The sequence below is a fragment of the Euleptes europaea genome, chromosome 4 (assembly GCF_029931775.1).
Source record: "Euleptes europaea isolate rEulEur1 chromosome 4, rEulEur1.hap1, whole genome shotgun sequence".
Lineage (NCBI taxonomy): Eukaryota > Metazoa > Chordata > Lepidosauria > Squamata > Sphaerodactylidae > Euleptes > Euleptes europaea.
Genome location: NC_079315.1, coordinates 87,382,144 through 87,401,428, shown reverse-complemented (window position 1 = coordinate 87,401,428; position 19,285 = coordinate 87,382,144). Strand labels below are relative to the sequence as shown.

The 19,285-nt window shown below is 41.6% G+C and overlaps 2 protein-coding genes across 2 annotated transcripts in view; one reads left to right on the top strand and one right to left on the bottom strand.

The window, feature by feature from the left end:
• Positions 1 to 12,777, bottom strand: part of BDP1 (B double prime 1, subunit of RNA polymerase III transcription initiation factor IIIB) — a 55,143-nt gene extending 42,366 nt beyond the window's left edge. The window contains exons 1-6 of the mRNA XM_056847960.1: positions 12,551 to 12,777; positions 8,817 to 9,369; positions 4,121 to 4,230; positions 2,754 to 2,807; positions 1,496 to 1,636; positions 1,089 to 1,222 (exon numbers count right to left, since the gene is read on the bottom strand). Of these exons, the coding sequence (XP_056703938.1) occupies positions 1,089 to 1,222; positions 1,496 to 1,636; positions 2,754 to 2,807; positions 4,121 to 4,230; positions 8,817 to 9,369; positions 12,551 to 12,777 (1,219 nt within the window). The remainder of the gene's footprint in view (positions 1 to 1,088; positions 1,223 to 1,495; positions 1,637 to 2,753; positions 2,808 to 4,120; positions 4,231 to 8,816; positions 9,370 to 12,550) is intronic.
• A 2,258-nt stretch (positions 12,778 to 15,035) lies between these two features.
• On the top strand, positions 15,036 to 19,285 carry SERF1B (small EDRK-rich factor 1B). Its single transcript, XM_056847967.1, has 3 exons — positions 15,036 to 15,088; positions 18,335 to 18,443; positions 18,742 to 19,285. Exons 1-3 carry the CDS (start codon positions 15,082 to 15,084, stop codon positions 18,812 to 18,814), a joined length of 189 nt encoding a protein of 62 aa, XP_056703945.1. The 5' UTR covers positions 15,036 to 15,081; the 3' UTR covers positions 18,815 to 19,285.

Genomic DNA, 19,285 nt, shown 5'->3' with positions numbered 1-19,285 from the left:
CATAACAGTTAATAAATTAATCTGAACAAAAGGATGAGTAGATTTAGATTAAATTGACTATCAAAACATTTATAAATTACTTATAAAATATACTATATTTCACAATAATGTTTCTTATCTCACTGTTGTGCATATTTTAGTATGTTCAGAAAAACTTTCAAATTCAATGGATCACATTCCATTCTTCAAAGTATTTGGAAAAGCAGCTGATTATGACTGCTGAAACGCATTCAGGTATTAACACCATACAGTTAATTTACAATTTGATTCTATGAGACCATAGTTGCTTAATAAATTGGAGACTTAGTTAACTTTGTGGGTCTACAATAATATAAATAGACAAATGATCGTAAATAAACTGAACTGAACTGAAATAGACAAGAGTTTGATTTTTTAATTATTATTTTTTTGCACATTATGTAGGTACATCAAACACTTCCCAAACATATTGCTGTAAATATTGTCGAAGGCTTTCACGGTCAGAGTTCATTGGTTCTCGTAGGTTATCCGGGCTGTGTAACCGTGGTCTCTCACTGTCCTTCAGTGTTACTCCTCTGAAGATGCCGACCACAGCTGCTGGCGAAACGTCAGGAAAGAAAATACCAAGACCACGGTTACACAGCCCGGATAACCTACGAGAACCAATATTGCTGTAACCTGGTAGTGCTGGAAAGTGCCATCAAGTCACAGCTGACCTATGGTGACCCCGAGGGGTTTCCAAGGCAAGAGACGTTCAAATGTAATTTGCCATTGCCTGCCTTTGTGTAGTGACCCTGGACTTCCTTGGCGATCTCCCACTGAAAAACTAACCAGGGCTGACCCTGCTTAGCTTCAGAGAGCTGATGAGATCAGGCTAGCCTGGGCTATCCAGGTCAGTGTTGTACCACACTATGAATTATATACATTGTCCCTTCATGGGTGATCAAGATACAGGGTAAAAATAACACATGGATAAAACAAATTCTCTTTCCACTCTATTTTGTTTGCCTGCGTCCTCTTAAATTAAGCCAGCATCTGGTAACCTTAGCAAATCCAAAGAAAGAACACATCACTGTAATTAATGTTCAAAGTGCTAAAAGTGTGCCTACCTTTTTCTGACCACGGTTTGGTATAATAGCTTTTCCTAAAGCTTGAGTAGGTTGTTGTAGAACCACGCTCAAATATGGGGTCATTTTCTTCCACCACACATTGCCCTTTGGTCCGTAAAACTTCTACAGTCAAACTAAATCAGGACATACAGAATACAAAGAAATGCAGTAAAAAATAATGATACGTCAAATGCACCAATGGTCTTTTAACAGTGTTGGTACCAAGATTACATGAGAAGCTATGCACTGCATCTACAGAGATTTACAATTAATAATTTTAAAGTGTTTCAATGAACTCCAACAAAGCCCTACATTTTCCATGGTGACCATAAAGTAGTTCATTAGCCATAAAGACCACTGAGAGGAACAAAAATCCCTAACCGTTCTAGAAACTGTCAAAGTCTAACCTCTCTTCATCTAGAATAATTGAGCCATCTTCTGCCACTTTTACTCGAGGAACTAGAAGGGGGCCATCATCCTCTTCTTCCTCTTCTTCCTCCGTTTCCTCATTTTCATCTTCATGGTCAGCAACAATTTTTTCCTCAGGTCTGAAATTTTGGAAAGTAATACTTCACAGAAATATTCATCCAAGTTCCCCAGTACTTGTTTTCTTTTCTAACTCATGTTCTTCTCTAAGTCTCTCTCTCTCTCTCTCTGTCTTGCCTTAGAATACACACAGCAGAATGAGATGGAATAATGAGCTGAACCACTTCAGAGTATAGGGTGTCAAATGCTTAAGGCTTCCGCCATGTAAAATCTCTCCTCAAATTAAGAATTACTACATCAGGAAGAAAAAAAATATCCTAGCCTTTTGCAATGTCCTATTAGTTTTCAAGTTACAAAGAGTTATTGGTGTGGAGAAACTCTAAAAAACGTAATCCCTTACCTGGTCTGAAATGGTACAGTCTATTTTACCACCTCTTTGTACTGCTTGTGTAGGTTAGTCTACAGTCTTACTGTACATGCTCTTCTTAGGGTGATATATAGCAGCATTCTATCTAAAATGACTTTTTGCATTCGCTTTTAAGAATCTCTGTTAACCCTTGGCTGAAAGAATGCAAAAACTAGCAAAATCCCCTTTACAAATGTAATGATAGCCAACTATTAATTGTGACTAAAAGCACAAATTCTTCCTTCTGCCATTAACCACAGAAGTTAGCCATCATTAAATTTAACCCTGGGGGTCTTCCTAATCCAGAATTTAAAAGGAGGCATAACAGCAGAGTGAGAGAATCTGCGTACAAAAAGAAGGGGAAAGAAGAGCTTTTAGCAGTCTAGTTGATGTTAATCTGTTTGTTTTTTTCAGTTCGTTTGTATACCATTGTTCTCTAGCATTTTTAACTGTATACCACTTTGGATATTTGTGAGAAAGGCAATTTATAAAATATTTCAGTAAACAAAACAAAAAAGAGAAACAGAGCACCTTGTTCCTGGCTCCTTAATTAAATTAATGTCTAGTACTTCTTCTAAATACGCCTAGCAAAGTTTTAACATTGAGCAATTAACAGCAACATTACCCAATACATTTTCTTCAGAAAAAGATACTAGGATTATAATCTTTATCACAATCATACAGCTTTAGAATATTAAACAAATTACAAATCCCTCTATATTAATGATCAGACATGTAACCAATTCTATTCCCACAGAAAATACAAAGATTACTCTTTTGCTTGGGCCGAAGTCTTTTCCGATTTCTTTTCTTCCACCAATGAAGACCTGTTTAATATCAAACATTTTTATTAATCATTTATTCAAAAATAACCTTCAAACATTGGGTCTTAGTTTTACAGCAAATTATCTAATCTTCCTGTGTGAGTTATAACCCTATTGGCAAAAAACAGTCTTAACTGAAATACTAGGATTTAAATTCACCTTTTTCCCCAGGCCCATGAATTAAGCCAAGTGCGTACGTACTGGACTCAAATCTGTGTATGAATTGTTCATGAGGACCAACAAGGGCTAAGAATCCAGTTATTTGAAACCCCCCTGATATCAGTCACCCAGGGCCAGAGCATAAACTGTATTCTCAATTTAGGCAGGGCTCTTAGGGAAGTTTCTTCTGTACAGCTGAGAATAGCAACACAATTTGACAACTGTACAAAGATAACTAAAAATACTAATGTTTCTGATTGGAAGTGAAATAGAGCCAGTGTGGCACAGCAGTTAAAGAGCTGGCCTCAAAACTGGGGAAACCAGGTTCAAATCCCCGCTCACCATGAAATTCAGTAGATGATCTGAAAACCATTCTTCTAAACAAGCAACAGCACTGTGTCTCTCTGTTCTGAAATAAGGCATGACTACTTTCCCCAAGCTAATCATTATTTAAAGAGAGAACAAAGTATAGTGTAATACGCTACAATAGCATAACAGCCACTCTACATGCAAGATCCCCAACTCCCATTCATGTTTTCTCTCCTCCAGTGAGGTAGAAGGGGATAAGCACCAAACCCTCCATACATACGTGTATGGGATTGTGGCAGTGAATTGGAGGGGATGCTTGAATAAGTCGATATACAGGCTTGGATACTAAGGTGCCATTCCATTCGTGCAGCGGCAGCTTCTCCAAAGGACCAGCTTTTACATCTGTGAAGGAATGTTTTTTGCCGATTCCTCCTCATGCTGAGGAATCCCAGTTTACTCCCCAAGCTGATGCTTTGGGCCCGCTGACCATCAGGAGCACAAGTGCTGGGGGCATAGAAGACTACAGTAGGAGGAGGCTGAGGGGCATGTTGCCTTCCTTTAACATGACTCCGCTTACACTGCTTAGGATTCAAGCCACAACTTGCGCGTATTTACAATTTTTCAACTACTATTACTAGTACTATAGCACAGTGGTTAGAGTATTGTATTTGGACTAGGACACCTGAGTTCAAATACCCAGTCAGTAACTTAAGCCAATCATTCACTCTTTGCCTATGCAGCAGGGGCTATGTATGCCAACCTAATATCTTTGGAGGAAAGTCAGAATATCAAGGCAATTAATTAGTTAATTAAAGCAATTTACTTTTATAATAAAAGTGTACACTTACTTCATGGGATTGTTTTCGGGCAGATAATATATGAAATCTCTCATAATCATTTTTGAACGATCCTCTGGCATATTTTTTTCAATTATCGGATACTTGTATTTCCGTTGTTGCTAAACACAAACAATAATTTTTATTTGTATTTTGTTTGTTGCAGTGTTTCTCTAACAACGGGTGGCAATTGTGAAAGTTATGAAGCGGCTTTTAACACGACAAAATGTTTCCCATTGTATCATCAATGTGTTTTCTGTGCAAATGCCCATACTGTTTGGATTCTATAATAATTAAAAGTGTGTATAGTCATTAGGAACCAAATAAATATCCTAATGTAATATATTCACTGATATGCCTTTTACATTGCAGAATGATGTCTGCTTAGAACCAAGAGACACAGCAGTGACATTAACAGAGTTCTGTTTGGCACCATTTGTGCAAATTGAGACACAATAAGTAAGGCCATATACCTGAAGGGTGGGGCTAAAAACAGAGATACCGTTGCTTGGAAGCAAACCCAGAAAGGGGTCAATAGCACTTACTTCTTAAGAAAAACATACGTAGACATATTTTTACAGTTTAGATAAAACAAAAAACTGATTTAATGAAAAAGTGAAAATAACTATATTATCTCACAAGTGAAGGGAAGGAAGGTCTGCATGAATGAGCCTGAAGCTCCCTCACATTTCATTTACATAGCAGTAAAAAGTATTTAGGAGAAGAATATGGATATTTTTTAAGAGGCTATACACATAACCTTTAACTGGTCTGCTTGTACTAGATTTCATTTTTAAAACAGTGTATATATAAATATATATTTTAAGTGACTTAGTGAAGCTGCAATTTTAAAACGATAAAAAATTATTTTTATCCACCCCAGATTTTTAATGTTCTGATCATACAGTTGATACCATATTTGTACCACAATCCTAAATATACAGACATGCTGTTAAATATTGTTTACTTATTGGAATTATGTACATACACCTTACGATTTGGACCAAATGTTCTTTGAGCATATCTAATTTCTGTATTTTTCCATAGAATAATATGGAAAGGGTTCACTTTTAAAGTCAGTTCCATCACTGGAAAAAAATTCTTCCCTGCTTGTAGCTTTTTAAAATTGATGTTATATTCAAACTTCAAACATGCTAATGGTGAAATCCTACCCTTGTCTGGCAGACAAGGGTAGGATCAGAACTAAACCAGCTCCTCCTGAGACACCCACACAGCTCCAGCAGAGCACAAGACCCCCGACTAACTTTGCAGCCCATCACAGCACAACAGCGGAGGGACCTTTATCAGGCTGCTCGTCACTCAGAGGAAAGACGTGAGGAGTGGAGCTACAGCACTCTGTTCTCACTCCACACACACTTAGAGCCAAACTTGACCTTACCTTCTTGCACCTGCATACATGTGCATTTAAGTGTTCCCCACAGCCTCATAGCAGCTGTGGGAAACTGCTTCTTAAAAAAAAAAAAAAGAGAGAGGGAGAGAGAGCCCAAATGGACTTGGAATGGCACCGTGGGGGAGGAAGGGCTCCTGCCTCCTTCCCCCCCAAGCAGTTTTCTCAAGCAACAACTGGATGGGGGGAGTTATTTTGCTGGTTTTTCTGCTTCATGTGCACAGATGCTCCATGTGGAACCAAAAAACCGTCAAAATAATTCCCCACACGTCCATCTGCCTGCGGTGCTGTTCCGAGCCTATTCGAGCTCGCTCTCTTTTTTTTTAAAGAAGCTCCCCACAGCTGCTATGAGGCTGCGGGGAACATTTAAATGAACTTGTACGTAAGTGCAAAAAAGTAACGTCGATTTTGGCTCTTAGAATGGACAAATGAGGACTTCTGTTACGTGAATACACCATTTTTGGTGTTGAGGCCTGAACATTCCCCCCACATGCATTGACCTTGGTTGAGGTGTTGCAAGGAATCCCTAGCATGCAGGGGAAGAGAAAAACCACGCCAGATTCAAACATGCTGGTTGGAAGTGCTCTACTGGTGAATGTTGTTTAAGTAACTACAGTAATTCCCCTAATTAAGGACAGCACTATCATGCAAGAAGGAGGTGGCAAAGCCATGGGAGCTGGAAGAGAACCAAGGTGCTTCTGTGCCCTCTCTCACTGTCCCATGCCTTTTGCAATGCTTCCCTAAGCTTAGCCACTAACCTAGCTGATGTCATACTCATCATTATTGTTTCTTGGTTTTTTCAGGCACCATCCCCAGTATTGTTAAAGCATGTTCCCTACCCATCCCCAGCAATGCAGATGAACTTGCTTGAAGCGAAGATGGGAGGAGACAGATCATGTGGTCTACTAGGACAATAATTATCAGCCACTCAAAAAGGGGCACTTGTGGCTGTGGAAGGCTAGCCAGAACAAAGGTGACGGATAGAGTTTGAGAGAGGGACAGGCTGCTGAGTGAGCCTATCAAACAACTTCTTTTATTAATCACTGTCTTCTGAAAGATGCCTGCCCCACATTGAGCATGGGGCCTCTTCTGCACTAAACAAGTATGGTTTCCACTGTATTATAGCATCACAGTTTGAGCCTTCAGTGCCAGGCTACATGGCCTAGAACCATGTTGGCGAACCTATGGCACGCGTGTTGACTCCGGCACGGGTAGCCCTCTCTGTGGGCACATGCGGGTAAGTGGCTCGCTGCGGTTGCATGAGAGGGCCAGGAGAACGGCAGCAGCGTCCGCCCCCTCCCGAGCCTCCCGTCCTTCAAAGGCCTCCCGGGTCTGAGTATGGGCCCCTCCCTCTCTCAGCTGAGCTGTGGCCGCGGCTCAGCTGTTCCTGGGTGCGCGCTTGCCTCTCCGGCTCTGCCCCGCTCTTCCAGGGCTCCAAAAGGCTGCGTCTGGGCCTCTCCCTCTCTCAGCTGAGCTGCGGCCGTGGCTCAGCTGTTCCTGGGGGCGCGCTCGCCTCTCCGGCTCTGCCCCGCTCTTCCAGGGCTCCAAAAGGCTGCGTCTGGGCCCCTCCCTCTCTCAGCTGAGCTGCGGACATGGCTCAGCTGTTCCTGGGCGTGCGCTCGCCTCTCTGGCTGCCCCGCTCTTCCAGGGCTCCAAAAGGCTGCGTCTGGGCCCCTCCCTCTCTCAGCTGAGCTGTGGCCACGGCTCAGCTGTTCCTGGGCGCACGCTCGCCTCTCCGGCTCTGCCCCGCTCTTCCAGGGCTCCAAAAGGCTATGTCTGGGCCCCTCCCTCTCTCAGCTGAGCTGCGGCCGCGGCTCAGCTGAGAGAGGGAGGGGAAACTGAGTCAGGTCCAGGAAACCTGGACCTGACATGCCGAAATTCATAATGTGTAATTTGGGCTAAAGAGTATGTTCTATTGGCGAGAATTGACCAATAGAGCTTCCTGGTTCATATTTCATTCATTTATGAATGCAAAAGGGCAAGAATATCCACAGCTCACTGATATGGCCTGGCTTACCAAACTCATGTTTTTTACAGATTTTACACAACACTTCAATGCACTGAACAAACAACTACAAGGTGTAGGGAAAACATCAGAAAGAATGTTTTGTGATATCAAAACATTTGAGAGAAAACTGCAGGTTTTTGAAAGAGACCTTGAAAGTGGGCAGCTGAAATATTTTCTAAATCTAAAAATGCATTTAGAAAATTCTACATTTGCAGACAATCCTACAAGCCATCAGGAAATCTACAAGGAATTTTCTAGCATTGTAGCAGCTGCAAAGGTGAATTTTAGTAACAGATTTGTACAGTTCCGTAAGATGGAGACAACCCTGTGTTTTCTTACTTCTCCAGATAAAGCCAAATTTGAAGAACTTGATCTTTCCTTCCTACACTGGTTAGATTTAGAAAATCTGAAAATGGAGCTAATAGAATTTCAAGAAAGCTCTATCTGGAAAATAAATTCTATGACCTGCATGAAACACTTGAGAAGATAGAAGGGATGACAAAGGACAGCACAGTTAGTTCTGAAAAGGAAATCCTTAAAATGTGGAATTCTCTGCCAAATAATTTTAAGTCAATGAAAGCACTTGGGATTGCTTTCCTTACTTTGTTTGGATCAGCTTATGCTTGTGAGCAGCTGTTTTCAGCTTTGAATTATATCAAATCTGACACCAGAAACAGGCTAACAGATGACCTGAGTGCTGCATGTGTTGCTCTCAAACTTACAAAGTATGAGCCAAGGTTAGACAAATTATCAGCATGCACACAACAGCAAAAATCACATTAATTGTTCAAAAAATTTGACGATGTCCTCAAAGATGTCACAAAAATGGTGAATTACATCATGGCTCGTGCTCTGAATTGTCGACAGTTTCAAGCACTTCTTGAGGAGGTTCAGGCTGAGCAGAGGACGAGTCCTGGAGAGATGCATGCCAAATGCAAACTTTTACCTTTCAATAAAAAGTTGTTTGTATCATTGAAAGCTCTGTTATTGTGTTTTTCTTTTGAGGCAAAAGATGTGAATGTATGAGTTGTTTTTTCTAAACTAAAACCTCAGTCAGTATTCAGGTTAAATTGCCGCATTGGCACTTGGCGATAAATAAGTGGGTTTTGGGTTGCAGTTTGGGCACTCGGTCTCTAAAAGGTTCGCCATCACTGGCCTAGAAGATCATTCTAATCATGGCATGGGGGGATGTTTGTAAGTAAATGCGATAAGCATGTCACAAGCCACACACCCCTACAAAAGACCCATCATCAGCATCCTCATAACAATATTGCAAAAATAAATTACTATACCTTTTCTTTCTTCAATTCTTCCTTGAGCAGCCGCCTCAGCTTCTTAGCTTTGAATATTTTCTCATGATCAGAGCATGTATTTTTCTCCTTTGCTGCTGCTGGTTTTGGCTGTTGTATTTCCTCCTGAATCAAACTTTCTTGTGTGGGTCTCTCTTTGAGGGGTGAGGACATGTTGTTCTGCTGAGATTCATCACTTTTATGAGCCGTCACAGTCAGACTGGTCTCCTTATTAACAGATGCTTTAAATGGAGAAAACTGTGGTACTTGGGGAAGAGGTGTTTTCTTCTCAGGTAATATGGGAGACTTTTCAAGATTAACTTTCTCACATGAAGATGATTCCTTCTGAAGGGCAGAGTTACCAGGAGGAGGAGAATGAGGTACCTCCTTTTGAGAACATTTTGACGCTGAACTGACAGCACGGCGTGCAGAAGGAGGTGCAACCCTTGGCTTAGCAAGATTGGGCATCGTGGATATTCGTTTTCGTCTTTGTAAAGGGGTGTCTGTGAGTTTACTACTATCTCCATCACCACTTGGGATGCTGCTCTTTTCATCTCTGCAAAATTCAGAGTGAAAAAAACTGTCAGGAAACAAACCTGTCATAAAAGGGCAGTTGGACAATTATCAGTAAAATAAGTGAATGCCCCAAAGTATAGAATATCAGGGGATTCATTTTTGAAAACACATTTATTTGGTTTAGACATCAAAATTACCGGTAACTCAATAAAGTTGAGGCTGCACATCTGGTTGAATGCAAATATATTTCCAGAGTGATAAACCCAGCTTTTTACTGTTAGTGATTTAATATCAGCAGTAGGCAAACTCATATTCACTGCTCATATGAAAACATATATTTAAAAAGAAACTATTATAGTACATGCTAATGATGTATATACTTTTGAAAAGTGTGTGAAAGAATTTATTCATAACCCTAATACAGCTAAGCCTTATTTAATAAGCCTATTCACTGAAAACTTTAACCACGATTTAAAACCAGATCCTATATATGTGGGATTATTTCTGTGTAAATGTGCAACAGGTAGCAGTCTTAGAAAGACAGGAACAAGGATTCAAACACTACGGAAGCATAAAAAGCATAACACTGCTTGCTACTCACATATGATTTAGTTTTTTTCTTCAAAAAATGGTATCTAATTGGTTACTTTACCATCTTTTGGCACAGAGGCTGATGTTCATGACAAACAATTTATTTTTTTTAGTTAAGAACCTCATGGGTGATTTATTAATTTTTAATTTGTCAATTAGACCTAGGACTTCTTTGGACACCTGTACAATCATTTGTTGCATACTACTGGGTTCACTTGGGAATTGGACACAACCTTTCATACACCTATCAAGTACAAGATTAATACCCAGCTTTTTTAAAAAAAAAAAAAAAATTGCATTCATCTAAGTGCTCTGCCTGCTCCAGATGCCTTTCAAATACAAAATGCATTTCAGACCTTTCTAACTTTTTTATGCTACACAAGAGAGGCTTTCTATGCATAAACACCTTCCACAGTCTGATTTCCTGGAAATCCTTCCAAATAGTTTTTAGTATGTTACATAATTTTGCAAAGGAGATAGTAAAAGACACAGGAACAAACACCAACATTATTTTCACATAATTCCTGATTAAAGCCCCTAGATTAAGTAATAGGCATTAAATAAATATACTTCTAAACATACAATAATCTCTCCACTTACAGCTACTCAAATTTAATTACTAGTCCTCCACTCTTTCACCTAACAAAATATTCATTTGCAATTGTTGCTAGACAAATACTGCTTGAGTATTTCAGTATCTTCAGCAGTTTTAGTGAGGTCAATTAAAATGCTTACACCTATACATTTTCAAGCTCAACACTATTTATTCTCAACCCTAAGTGATAACATATCAGTTGGTCAAAAGAACATATAACTTCTCTGCGTTGCACGTGGAAACTATAAAGTGACATTGAGAGCTAACATTTTCCACATCAATAAAAAACTAGAATACAAGCTCAAAATTGCTCAGAAGAGATCATGTATTGTTCAAAAGCCCTCAAAGAATTGCAAGCTACAAGCTAGTGATCCACATCCCCAGAGACATTCCCTATGGTGACAAATTCTGCTAATGCTACATGATGCATTAACAGAAATCTGATTACAGATAACATGCCTACCATAGAATTAGCTAAACAATAATGTAATTTTTTTTTATTATTAATGTAAATTCTTAACATAATCCCAAACACCACTACCACTACTGTGTGTGAACAAGATCTAGGGGTCTGGATGTACTGTAAGCTGAATACGAGCAGTCAATGTGATGCAGCGGCAAAAAAGGCTAATGTGGACTTGGGGGTATTAACTGGGGCATAACAACCAGATTGCAAGATGTCATAATCCTGCTGTACACCGCATTGGTCAGGCTGCACCTGGAGTACTGTGAGCAGTTCTGAAGGCCTCGTTTCAAAAAGGATGTGGACAGAATGGAGTGGGGGCAGACGACAGCGACGAGAATGATCAGGGGCCTGGAGACCAAGCTCTGTGAGGATAGGCTGAGGGACTTGGGAATGTTCAGTCTGGAGAGGAAGACAGTGAGGGGGGACATGATTGCTCTCTTTAAGTATTTGAAAGGCTGTCACTTAGAGGAGGGCAGGGAGTTGTTCTGCAAAAAGTATCAAAGGTAATGTGCTAATCATGATACTTCGATACTTTTTGCAGGACTTGATGCTGAGAGACACTGTCCTTCAGTGTTACTCCTCTAAAGATGCCTGCCACAGCTGCTGGCGAAACGTCAGGAAAGAAAATACCAAGACCACGGTCACACAGCCCGGATAACCTACAAGAACCAATATACCCTAGACCTGGGCAGTATTTTAATCTGCCCCCTCACAGGACAATAGTTAAACACTAAGATGCACAGAACAGTCCCAAATAATTGTCACAATGATAGGAAACAAACAGTGACATGCCTCAAAAATATGTACTGAGGCCATTGCTATTTAACTTGTTCATAAATGATGTGAAATTGGGGTGAACATTGAAGGTGACATTGAAGGTTTTGTAAATGACAGAAAAATATTCAAGAAAGGTAACTCAGTTAATTGAACAGACAAATTAACCAGACTGCAAAGACCTCTCTACATTGAATAAATGAACCAAAAATGGCCAACAAGATTCAAAGTATTAAAGGGCAAGAGTCCAGTAGCACCTTAAAGACTAACAAAAATATTTTCTGGTAGGGTATGAGCTTTCGTGAGCCTGTGACACACGAAAGCTCATACCCTACCAGAAAATATTTTTGTTAGTTTTTAAGGTGCTACTGGACTCTTGCCCTTTAATACTACCGCAGACAGATTAACACGGCTACCCACTGCAAAGTATTAAAGTGATACACACTGAAGCAAATATTTCTAGCTTTCCATATACACTGATGAAGCCTGGACTGGCAGCAATCGACCAGGAAAGAGATCTTAGGATCTGGATTTATACATTCAGTATATAATTCTGGAATGCACAGAATCCAGCAGATGTGGTGACGACTACCAGTTTAAATGGATTAAACGGGGACTAAAGAAGCGCACGGAGAAATGGTTTATCAACAGCTACAGCTCTGTATCTGACTCTTCACAAGTGGATCTCCACCACCACCACCCCGTTTTCTGACTCGTCCGCTTTCCGTTAGACACAGGCTCCGTATTCCGGGAGAAGAAAAATGAACGGCAGCTAGAGCCAGAGGCCGAGCTCACCTGCTGCCGCCGCTGCTACTCCGGCCTTGCTGAAGGTCTTCGGCAGGTCCCGGCTGGGAACCCGAGTTCGCCGCAGCCTCGGCGGAACCAGGGGCGGTTTCCGGGCCATGCCGGGCTTTCGGGTCCGCCGCCGGGGCGACTGAGGCGTTCCCGCGGCCACTGTTGCCTCTGCCGGCCGCGCTCGGTCTTACGTTGGGCTTCACGCTGAACCTGGCGCGGCGGAACATGGCGGCGCGAGGGAGAGGCCCCGGACTCGAGCTAAAGCCCGCCGTCCCCTTTTTCCTCCGGCCGGCGGGGCCGCCTCATGTCACCGACCCCAGACGGTCCGAGCCCAGCTCCTCCCCCCGCCTTCCTCTCGCTGCCTGTCAGCTGCTGCGAGAGGGCGCGCCGCTCGCGTCATAACACTGCGACAAAACAGGGGCGGGGATTCAGCCCCACGTGATCAGGACGCCTCCTACGTGTCAGGCATGCGGAAAGCGACAGTACGATTGAATAACGCCCCCCCTTCCCGTTAAACTCTCGAAAGAAAGGGAGGAAAGCTGCTTGGTTTGCTTATATAAGATAAATATATATATATTCATTAAATAATATGGGAATTAGTTTAATTGGCAAAAGTAATGGAAGAGAGTGAGGGGGAAGTCTAATGATTTGTTATAGATTTTTATTATAGATTTTTTACTACTTTTATTAACTTTTAGCGTTAAATATTGAATTTTACATGGATGTCTTAAATGAAAGAAAATAATAAAAAATTTATTTAAAAAAAAGAAAAAAGAAAAGCTGCTTGGTTTGCTTGTCGCGATTCTAGGCGTGTACCCTTTTTGTCTTTTGTCTGTAGACTCTCCGTCCTCATGAAGTAAAGGGATCCCCCTTGCCTGACAGCTCTGCTTCGCCGTTTTTTAAATCTTAAAAGCTGCTGCAGACGTTTTACTTCTTTCAACTGAAAACGAACGCTGTGATCGTGTCCGAATTTAATCGTTAATAAATCCGAGTTGCATAGGGCTGCGCTGGGCCATGACATGCAGGAAGTTCAGGAATAAATGTAATTATGAAAAATTAAAACTAATAAAGAACAAATATAGAAACTGTTCCTTATTTTTGCTAAAATAGTTTGAGCTTAATTACAGTTTAACAAAACCAATGAAAGCTCTATGCATTTTTCATTATTAGATTTTAATTTATACAATTTTCACCTAGGTTTCATGATCCTTTGACCTTTCTGTTTATTTTTTCGATATCTCCTGCATTTAAAAAATCTATTTAGTGAGAAGCCAATCATTACATGTGAAGAAGTGCGTTTTGGTACATGAAAGCATATGGTACAATTATATTTTGTCAGTCTGTACGGTGCCACTTGACTTCTGTTTATGTATAGTGCAAAAGCCTGATCCTATACAAAGGCTCACAAACCATTGACTTCAATTAGTTGAAGCCTGTTGTATTGGAAGGCAAGCAGCAGGGGAGGGCCTGGGCCTCTGGGCCTTGTTTGTTGTCCCTTCACAGCAACTGTGTGAAATGGGCCTGTGTGAAATAAGATGCTGGACTGGATTGACCTCTGGGCTAATCCAACAGGCTCTTCTTTACTCCACATAGTATAGGACTAAGGAGATAGTGTACAAAATTATGGGATGGGTGTATACGGATTTTTTGAGGGTTTTTTTGGAAAGTTGGAAAAATTTATTCTAGGTTGTGTTCTCCAAATACTGGAAACATTGATAATAGCAATGTGTCAATATTATGATTTAAATTTTTATAAAACTGTTGAGTCGACAACTTTATTCCAAAATAATTCATGAATGTAAATTCTGATTTCTATCCCAAGTGAGTTTAGTCCCAAGTGATAATGCATAGATGACTTTACTAGAAAGTAAACCGCATTGGATTCAAGTGGGCTTTACTTTTGAGTTGTACCTTCGAATTCTATGAGTTGTACCTTCGAATTATAAACAAACCCCATTGTGCAAATGTCTGAATCGTAGCCGTGTCACGGCCTCTTTCTATGCGGGTTTACTCGGAAGTAAATCCCATTTTCAATCCCAGGCGAGGGTATGTAGGTTTGCAGCTTTATGTGCTGGCAACAAGTAATCCAGAACAAAAACCTATCCACGGAGTTTTAAGGCACTGGAATTTATACTACTATAAACTATCGTGGGTGAGATCCCACGTCAACAAATCAGCGGCCAGTAGCCCACGAAAGTTGATAGTACAATAAAACTTTGCAAGTCTTTAAAATATCACGCTAGTCCTGAGACTAAACGAGTTAACCCAACGGACGCCCCCACCTTGCAGAACAATAACAACAACAGAGCCACGCATTGAGCCCCAGATTCCAATAGCGTCATTAAGGGCGGAGCTAGGGGGCGGCGCGGGCGGGACCTAGCGCCGTGACGTCACAAAGGCGGCCCCTTACATAAGCAGCGCCACCGCGGGCGGGGCAGCCAGAAGGTTCTGGCAGCCGGAGCGGTTGGTGGGAGTTGCCGTGGCTCGCGCGTAACGGTTACTGCCGCCGCCGCTGGGGTTATTGTTTCGCCATGGCCCGTAAGTATCGGGCGTGCAGCCTGCCGGCCCTTGCCACTTTCTCGGCCCGCTGAAGCGCGCCGCCGTCGCCGGTCCCGTGGGTTGGGAACGCCGCTGTGGCTCGGAGCGGTCGGGCCCGGCGGTGGCGCTCGGCCAGGGGGAGGCGCCGCCGCTCCCCGATGAGCGCGCCGCCTCTTCTGTGGGCGGCGATTGCGGAGGTGGAAGCTTGTCTAGCAGAGGGGCCGCTTAAGCCAAGCGGCAGGGCAGGGGGCAGACAATAGGCTCCTCTGTGTGGGGTGGGTTTCCCTCGGCCTTCCTTGTTAAGCAGCATCTGCATTGGTGGGAGGGCGAAGAGTGTGGGGGGGTCTTCGACCTGGCAGTAACACGGGGGGAGGGCTTATTTCCGAAGAAGTATGCACAGGCTATAGGCGTGAAAGGTTGTTTCTGAAGAAAAACTAGGCCCAGGTCCTGGGTTTCCTCTGCTGTGGTAGTTCTTTGCTGTGGTGGTTAGGGAAGCAGGCAGCTTTTCTTGATGGTGTCACTTTGCAGTGTTAGTCAGTAGGTCTCTGTTCCAGCCAGTCTTGAGAAAGGCCGTTATTGAAACGAGCCTCTTCTTGGAAGAACTCTTTATATAAGCGTAGTGAAGGTTACGGTGGGGAGTCTGATGACCTGGGGATAGTGAATGTGGTCTGAAACGCCTATTTGGGGGGGAATGGGTCTTTCAGCCCTCTGGTTATGCTTGGAAATGGTCGTGCTTTCACTTCACTTTCTTGTAATTGGAACTGACACAAAAGCTGTTGTTCAGGGTGACTGCTTTAAATAGGAACGCTTGGTTTGCTTCTGGTACTGGCAAGTGACTCTGTTGAAATGCTAGGTGGGTGCCAGCCGTGTGATCTTTGCAGGCCTATTTGAAGGCCAGCTTTGTGGAGTTCAGCTGGAGCTACTTTCATGTAACTAAATGAAGTTGGTTGTTGGTCAAGCATTGGTGTGCAAATAACTTGGATGAAATGTACGAATGCAGATGCAGCTTTATTAACACTTTTAGGCTGTTTGTACAGGTTATGGTGGCTGCAGAGCGGACAGAACAGTTTGGTGTTTATGGTACACTATGTCTTAATACATTGGTTTGGCCAGGATCTGGCCCTCAAATAAGTTACCTTCTGAGTGCACATAAACTTGTTCACATAGTTTGGTTTTATAAAATGCTGAATGAAACTGGTTGTGCTGATGTTGGCATTTTCTCTAGGAATCAACAATGGCTGTTACCGCACTAGGTATTCCCAGGGATGTAGTAAGAGTTTGAAACTGTTATAAAAAATACCGTTTGCACTTTGTTTGGCCCCTTTAGCTGTGAAGGCGTCTTCCAACCATTTTTAAGCTGTGGCATCCAAAAACCCTTTTAAAGCAATGTTTTTTATAACATTTCCAAACTCTTGATACATCGCTGGGAATACCTCGTGCAGTAACAGCCAATCCTTTGCTTGGCTGTGCTGGAGCAGATGGACCAGTTTCTGCCCACAGAGTGCAGTATTCTCCCTTGTCCCACTGCAGGCTTGAAATGCTTCTTCTCGTTGGTCCCCCAGAAGCAGTATTTCATGGCTGCAGTGGGACAGGGGAGAATACTGCACTCTATGGTCAGTAATTGTTTTTCTGTAGAAATGCTTTGGTGTGGATATAGATTAGTTTAAGAAAGTGAAGTGGATCATGATGCTGTGGCTGTTTAGAAAATGCCATAGTTTATGTCAACCATGGTTAGTTTATTAAAGCAAGCTTTTGCTTGCAATCATGATGATTCTGGATTGCCTTCATTCTTTCTCCTACATAGGTCTGGCTAGTGTCCTGGTGTGCAAATGATACCTGGAAACAAACCAGGGTTAAGTCAGTAATTCATATGTCACACAAAAAGTCATAACCAAAACTTAACGGAAGCTAATGCACTAATGGCTATGGTTTGACATCCATATTTGTTATACTCAACTAGTAATAGTTAATGGAATTATCTGTGTTCGGTTGATCACACAAACGGTAGGTTAATTGATTAAACCATAGCTGTGTATGATGCCTACACAGTCAGTGTTTTGTAGTGGCTTTGTGAGCTGAGGTGCTGGTTTCTAACCTTGTTGGGCAATGGAAATTTGTGGCTGGAATTTCCCAGTGTGGGGGATTAATGGGATTAGGATGCATTTAAGGAATTCAAGTGCACTCTTGACAGGAAGCTGTCATGGTTCTGTTTCCTTGCTAAGCGTCTATGTAATGCATAGGTTTGCTATAAACACTCAATTGCATCTTTTATGAACAAGTGTATAGACTTGTGTCCTGTGGGAGGCCTTATTTTGGTGAACCATAGTGTTCAGTGTGATAGGGTGGGTGTGCACTGAACATAGTAAAGTAGTGATAAAAATATGCAGAATTTGGATGGAAGTGTAAATAGTACAGTATTGCAGCAGTGACCTTTGTTCAGTAGATAAAACTTTAGGTTATGAGAGGGAGGATATGAAGGAGGTTGGAGCAGAAATAAAGCAATTGTAGGTTCAGCAAGAGAACTGAAAGTAGCACAGTTAAACAGAAGGGTGGCTTAATGTGCTTGTAACCATAGGAGGGAGGGGATTATCAGGGCATCATTATTTCTGATTCTTAACATGGCAGATTTATAGCCACAGATTGGGGGCATATACGTTGAAGAGAGATCTCAGCAAACATGGGGGACACCCAGTTGTGCAAAAAAATCCAAAATCTTACAAAAGGGGAGGTTACAAAAGTCCCATGTGGAGAAGAGCTGTCTGCAAAAGTGCAGATGATGTAGTTCCATCCCACTGAACAAAAACTTACTAGTTTGGATCCATGTGCTGGTGAGCTAGTCCAAGGGAGCAAGGAGGGGTGAAAAAGAATAGAATCCTCCTTCTCCCCTACTGCAAGTGTCATGGATCCCTGCTTGAGTGTTCCTAAAACTCTCTGATACCTTTGTTTCCTGGGTCTTATTAGCAGGGGTGACATATTGTAATCATGTCTAGGCTATATAAGGAAGGAAGTGAGATACCAGAGGCAGTTGCATGTTAAACCATGGAACGGACTGACTTTTAATTCCCAGGATTATTCTTGTCTCCTTTTGATGTACTTAAGAGGCTATGTAGTGAAGATGTGGAATATTGACAGCAGCCCCTGTTGTCCTGCAGCTAGAGGGTAGGGCACCTTTGATCCTAATGTACTTTTAAATTACTTGCAAGTAAGGTACTTGGCACATAACCCTACCACTGTTTGCACTTATAGGTGGGAACCAGCGTGAACTTGCTCGCCAGAAAAACATGAAGAAAACTCAAGAACATAACAAAGGAAAAAGAAAAGAGGATGCTTTGTCTGCTTCTCAGAGGAAACAAAGGTAAGTAGCGTAAAGTTCTGACTCTTAATGTGTAAAGATCAAGAACAACATTGAATGGTTGTGATCTTATCTTTAACTGTAAACCACTGGATAGGAAGGGCTTAAAATGAAAAGAGTGGCTTGGGCTAGGATCTGCCTAATTATAATGTGATAATTAGACTTGCTAATGCTGAGTAGTATGGGTTTGGGTTTGAAGAACAACAGTGGGCTCTAAAAACAGATTTCTTGTCTATTGATTCAACTGAAGAAGTAAAAATAGAAAATATACAGAAACTCACTCTTTGCTTTTCTTTTACAGAGATTCTGAAATAATGCAGCAAAAGCAGAAAGCTGCTGATGAGAAGAAGACTCTTCAGTCAGGAACAAAATAGATTATGGCTACAAAAAGACCTAAATATGCTGCAATGCATCTTGAAATAGAGGGCCTAAAGACATATTTGTTAAAGTAGCCAGCCATTAAATGGTTAATGTTTATCTTCTCTTTGCTCACTTGTCCAGTATGCATTTATTTTAGAACTTGTTAGTATAGTGCAGTTGCAGCTGACTTGGCTTTAATTGAATTACTAGAATCTCTTCCAATAAAATTGGATTATCAATTCCCTTTGCATGTCTATTAGTAATGGTAGCAGTAGCTTGACTGCAGTTTTCATTGTTACAATGTTGGCTCAGTAAATGGCTTGTGTAACTGTACCAGTTATCATATATGCAGATAAACTGGGAACCTTTAACATTCAAATATGGAATACCTAAAAAGCCCAGTTGCTCTGTACTTGCTTTCCAATTTGTAAAGGTCAGCTGTAAAGTTAATCTAAATTATTTTTACAATAAAAATGTTGCATGAA